This window comes from Mastomys coucha, unplaced genomic scaffold (assembly GCF_008632895.1).
Source record: "Mastomys coucha isolate ucsf_1 unplaced genomic scaffold, UCSF_Mcou_1 pScaffold17, whole genome shotgun sequence".
Lineage (NCBI taxonomy): Eukaryota > Metazoa > Chordata > Mammalia > Rodentia > Muridae > Mastomys > Mastomys coucha.
In genome coordinates, this window is record NW_022196899.1 from 23,271,535 (window position 1) to 23,277,020 (window position 5,486).

General features: G+C 37.8%; 1 protein-coding gene across 1 annotated transcript in view; it reads left to right on the forward strand.

The window, feature by feature from the left end:
• Positions 1-5,486, forward strand: part of Lrrc34 (leucine rich repeat containing 34) — a 25,190-nt gene that overhangs the window by 14,673 nt on the left and 5,031 nt on the right. Inside the window, exons 6-7 of the mRNA XM_031376532.1 lie at positions 1,377-1,505; positions 3,644-3,739. Of these exons, the coding sequence (XP_031232392.1) occupies positions 1,377-1,505; positions 3,644-3,739 (225 nt within the window). The remainder of the gene's footprint in view (positions 1-1,376; positions 1,506-3,643; positions 3,740-5,486) is intronic.

Here is a 5,486-nt window from a genome sequence, read left to right on the forward strand (position 1 = left end):
CAATTAACTTGGGAGGTGGCTTGTAAGAGAACAAAGAGTGAGACTGAATGCTTTGCTTGACGTTTGTATCAAGTTTGAAGAAGAGGATTTTATAAGTTACTCTTTCTCTGAGAGGAATGCTTTTCAAAATCATCAGTCAATGAACCAGATTCTTACCCTCACCTAATGTCTGTGCCACCCTCTAAGCAGAGACATTGTTCATTGAAAGAGTTGGTGAATGACATTATGGATAGACCATCTTAATGCACACACTATTTCATAAATGAATGTAACCTGTTCTCTGTGGGCTGAGAATAAAGTCACTCACTCAAGTCAAATAGCTTTGACCATAGCAGGAAGTCGGTATCCAAAAATCGAGCCTTCAATTCATTTCTTGGTACAGCAAAACTGTCAACGTTCAGCTTAGCTACGATGGAGGTAAAATCCTTTGGTGATGTGAGGGTCATTGAAGTACAGCCTTATTACAATAAAATCCAGTGTCTAAAAATTGTTCTTATTTTGGGCTTGTACCAGAGTAAGAGCCAAGATTTTAAACTCTACTAAATACAAAACAAACAAACAAAAAGATTTTATATATTTATGTTCATTTAAGAAAATACTAGTAGTGATTATTTTAAAATATACAGGCAATATGTTTGGAGTTATTTAAAATTTTATATTGAGAAAAATGTATTTTCACTATTGCTGTAGATGAGTATCTACATAAGACTGTTAAATTGATTGTTCTATATCAAACAACTTTTATAATACTTATTTTTATTGTTATAATATTTTATAAATTTTAAGGAATATGAAAAAAGTTATATAGCTAAATAAAATTAATAATAGGGTATTTAAAATAAAAGAAAATCTCCCTTACTTCCTGGGCATTTGTTTCTTATTACTCCTCTTCCTTTTTCCTCTTCCTCTTCCTCTTTCTTCTTCTTCCTCCTTCTTCCTTCTTCTTCTTCTTCTTCCCCCTTTTCCTCCTCCTCCTCCTCCTCCTTCCTTCTTCTTCTTTGATTTATTTATTTTATGTATGTGAGTATACTGTGCTATCTTCAGACATACTAGAAGAGGGCATCAGGTTCCATTACAGATGGTTGTGAGCCACTATGTGGTTGCTAGGAACTGAACTCAGGACCTCTGGAAGAGCAATCAGTGCTCTTAACCACTGAGCCATCTCTCCAGCCATTGACCATTCTTTCTATTAAAAGATTTAGCTATTATGAGAAATTGGATGTTACTTTTACAGGATATATCTTGCTCTCTCATTATAAAACTGAGTTTGCAAATAGTAATACAACCTTCTGACTCATTTAATTGAGGGGGAATTTCATGGACTCAAGTTTAAGTAAGGAAACTTTGCTTGTTTTGATTCTTTTTTTCTTTTCCAGAAAAACAAAACTCTTAAATATTTGAGAATGACTGGAAATAAGATTGAGAATACAGGTGGAATGCTTTTTGCTGCAATGCTGCAGATGAACTCAACCCTGGAGAAACTGGATCTGGGCGACTGTGACCTGGTAAGTAAGTTGGTTAATAGGAAAACCACCTGGGCAGTGGGGCATTCTCCCAGAAGGCCACACAGAGAGCTGCTCAAGATGTCAGGCAGATGATGATGAAGTTTGCTGTTTATTTTTGCAAAAGGTCCTGGCATGTTGCCCAAGCTAGCTTGAACCCACAATTCTACCTCCATCTCCCAAGTGCTGGGGTTGCACACATATGCTGCTACCCTGACAAGACAATTTATTAATGGTTAATAAATCTCATTCCCAGTGGGAAATGAGATTTTCTGTTCAAATAATAATATAGACTGCTAACAAAATCAAATGACAGAACTGTAGAGATGGCCCAGCAGTTAAAAGCACTTACTGCTCTTACAGAGGACCTGGTTTGGTTACCAGCACCCATGTGGCCGCTCACAACTATCTGTAACTCCAGTTCTAGGGCATCTGGCACCCCATTCTGGCCTCGTGGGCACTACATTCACATGATGCACAGACACACATGAAGGCAAGACACTTGTACACATAAAATCAAAAGGTTCTAATAAACAGTATTAGATAACTAGCATGGTAAAAGACATTTCTAAGCTCTACATAACTCATTTGAACTTGTGTGTGACTTTACTGAAAAGTATCATACTCATTTACATCAAACAAACACTGCCTCATCAGTACTAATATACCTTCTGACAGAAAATATTTTCAGTATGTTGCACCATGAAGTTGTGATGATTCTAAAACCTGCTAGGAGCCTCCATCCACCAGATGAGATCATCTGCATTTGTTTTGCATGTCTTCAAATTCTAAATCTCACTTTCTTGATCACACTTTCAGGTCTTGAGACCTTTAAATCTGTTGTACAACCTCAGATTAATCAAATCCGTAGGCCATCAAATCTGCAGTGGTTTGGAAGGACTTGTTAAAAAGGAAGCTGTGGCTCTTGAAGCTCTGGGTAGCAGTGGGGCAGTTACTCTCATATTGGAGAGGAGGGAATAAGTAGGCTGCAGGAAGCCTAGGGGTACAGAATGAATTAAAAATCAGTCTGGACAATTTAGCGAGACCTTGTCTAAAAATAAAAGAAAGATTAAAATGGGTTAGAGATATAGCTGAGTGCGAGTCCATGCCCAGTATATCCAAGGGTACGATCCTCAGTACTGCCAAAAGTAAATCCCAAATTAGCAGGATGGTTTTAATTAACAGTAAGACAGTAGTAAACTTCTTCTATGGTAAGCTATGGCAAGTCACAGGGAGGAGACTGTGTGAGAAGAACTAGAGTACACAAGAACAGAGAGGATCATGGCAAGGTTATGTGGACAGATCATGGGGCGGAGAAGAGGAGGAACTTGGTACAAATGCCTAATCATGAAAAGCCTTAAGGCTAAGGGGACGTGGATCTGACTGATAATTTTAAAAGACTGTTAGTTTATGCGAAGTGGGGGGAAGCAAGCAGAAGCCAGACCATTGGGTTGAGATGAGGAGGGCTCAGGTGGAGTAACAGTCACAGAAACACTCAGAGTCAAACTAACTGGAGACACCTTCTGGAGGCAGAAAGAGTTCAAACTTAATGATCAACTGGATGCGATGCAGCAAGAGAAAGCCATTTACTAGCATAACAGGCTATGTGTGTATTCACTGGTGTCCATCACAAACACAAGGGAGGAAAGGTCCTCCAATCAGATGTTGAGAGAGATCTGAAGCAGCTGTGGAAAATGTGTTTATTAACCTCAGTTGCACACACTGTTCTTCTCTGAAGGGGAACACAGGAGTGAATCTGGAGGAGACTGGAGGTGGATGGAAACTGTGAGGGGTGGAGAGAGGAACCTGTGGTCAGGATGTATTATATGAGAGAAGAATAAAACCAAATATAAAAAACTGATTGCACAAGGATATAAGTAGTGAGACCGCTGGAATCCACAGGTCTGTCTCTCTTCATTTTGGGAAAACCTAAAGGACTCAGGAACAAGCAGAGAGCCACCCAGATGAAACACCCATTGAAATGTTAAGAAACCCCTGTGCAGACTCATAGTTACAGTTCACTTCTGGGAGGAGATGTTTTAACTTCCATATAATTTTATCAGAACTCAGTTAATTAACTTGAAATTTTAATGTAAGGTTAATACTCTGTCAACTTGCTTAATGGATTTACCTGTTTGTAGGGGCTGCAAAGTGTGATAGCATTTGCTACAGTACTAACTCAAAATCAAGCAATCAAGGGAATAAACCTGAACCGGCCTATACTGTATGGAGAACAGGTCTGTATTCAATGTCCATGGCACTAATAAGACTTAGGTCCTATTGGAGATTATGGTGCAGGGATACACTGCGTTCTTAGAATTAAAATAAAATTATCCTAATTTTATAAAACTGCAGCTTGTTAAGTAAAAAGTATTAAAGGAAATGTACAACTGTTACTTCTTGGTGACTTGCATGCATTTAGCTGCAGTTTATTAAGCAACAAGTTTATGAAGCTCGGGTTCTGGGTAAACCTGTGTGAAGACAGACAAAAGCAACTATGCATGCTTAAAGTTTCCTAAGCCATGGTATAAGACCAATGTCAGCTGTTTTAATCACCTGTTATATTGGTATGACTGAACTATTACGTGTCTGCATGCATAGTAGTTTGGCAAGTTTGAACTTGATCCCTTCTATAGATCAAGGTTCTTGGAGGCAGATGAAAATGGGGCTGCTTTTTTCACATTCTTTTGTGGGGGATTCTTCTCCTTAAAAAATAAGAACTTAGGTTGGCAAAATGGCTCAGTGTTAAGAAAGCTCCTGCTGCCAAGCTCCTGATGACCTGAGTTAAATTTCTGGGTCCACATGGAGGAAGAATAGAACTAATTTCTGTATGCAGTCCTCTGACTGCCGTATGCGCATTGTGGCATGTGCACACACACATTCTTGATTCCCAGTTATATATACATACATACATACATACATACATACATACATATGAACTCATTCTATTACAGGCCTACACAAGAGGAGAAAATGAAAAGGTCCAGGGTATCTAGTTTGAATAATGAATAGGATTACTGTTCAAATATATTTTGAACTCTCTTAAAGTTCAAAGTACTGTCCATAATTTAAAGTTATCTGTCCCAGCGTTCTTCCTTCATGCAACTGAGAAGTAACCATATTTTAAAGTGCTATTTTTCATATTTGGAAGTGCATTTTTTTTTTGCCTGTATACAACTCTTTCTTTTGAACTCTGCCTACATGTAACCAAAACTTTTAGCATTTTTTGGTCATGTTGTTTTATGTATATTAATCTGATACTGGTCATATTGTTTTATGTATATTAATCTGATACAGCTAACACATTATCCAAGATCCTCAAATAAACATATTTAAATACAATAACATTTAATGGGGCTGGAGAGATGGCTCTGTGGCTATGATCACTGACTACTTGTCCACAGGACCCAGGTTTAGCTTCCCACACCCACATGGTGGCTCACAGCCATCTGTAACTCCCAGATGATAATATGTATAGACATAAGTATATTAAGTCTAATTTTTTTAAAGCAAGCAAAATACGGTAGTTTGTTCACTAAGAATGTTACAGGGAGTTCTTAACCAAAATGCTTTGGCCTACTTATGTTTTGATTTTGATAAAAATGTAGACCTACTTGGATTGCAAATTTTCCTTGCCGGGGGAGGGGGGAACATATGTTTATATGCATTCCTTTTGCCTAAGAATAGCTGGACTATGAAGTTTAAGATCAGGAAGCAAAACATATTCAGTAACTTGAAATCACTTTAAAAGGGAGGGAATCAGATAAGGCAGAGCTGAAAGTTTCAAAACAGACTCAAGAGTGAGAAATGTCTTTCCGTCTTGTCTTCAGTCATGGGGATAATCAGTGACAAAGGCATACTGAGGGGATGGAGGTTTAGAGAAATAAGATGTCAAATAACTTAGCTGGTTTTCCTTTTAAAAATCACTACTATTGTCATTGTAAACCAAATTTTCTTTTTTTTTTTTTTTTTTTTTTTTTTTTT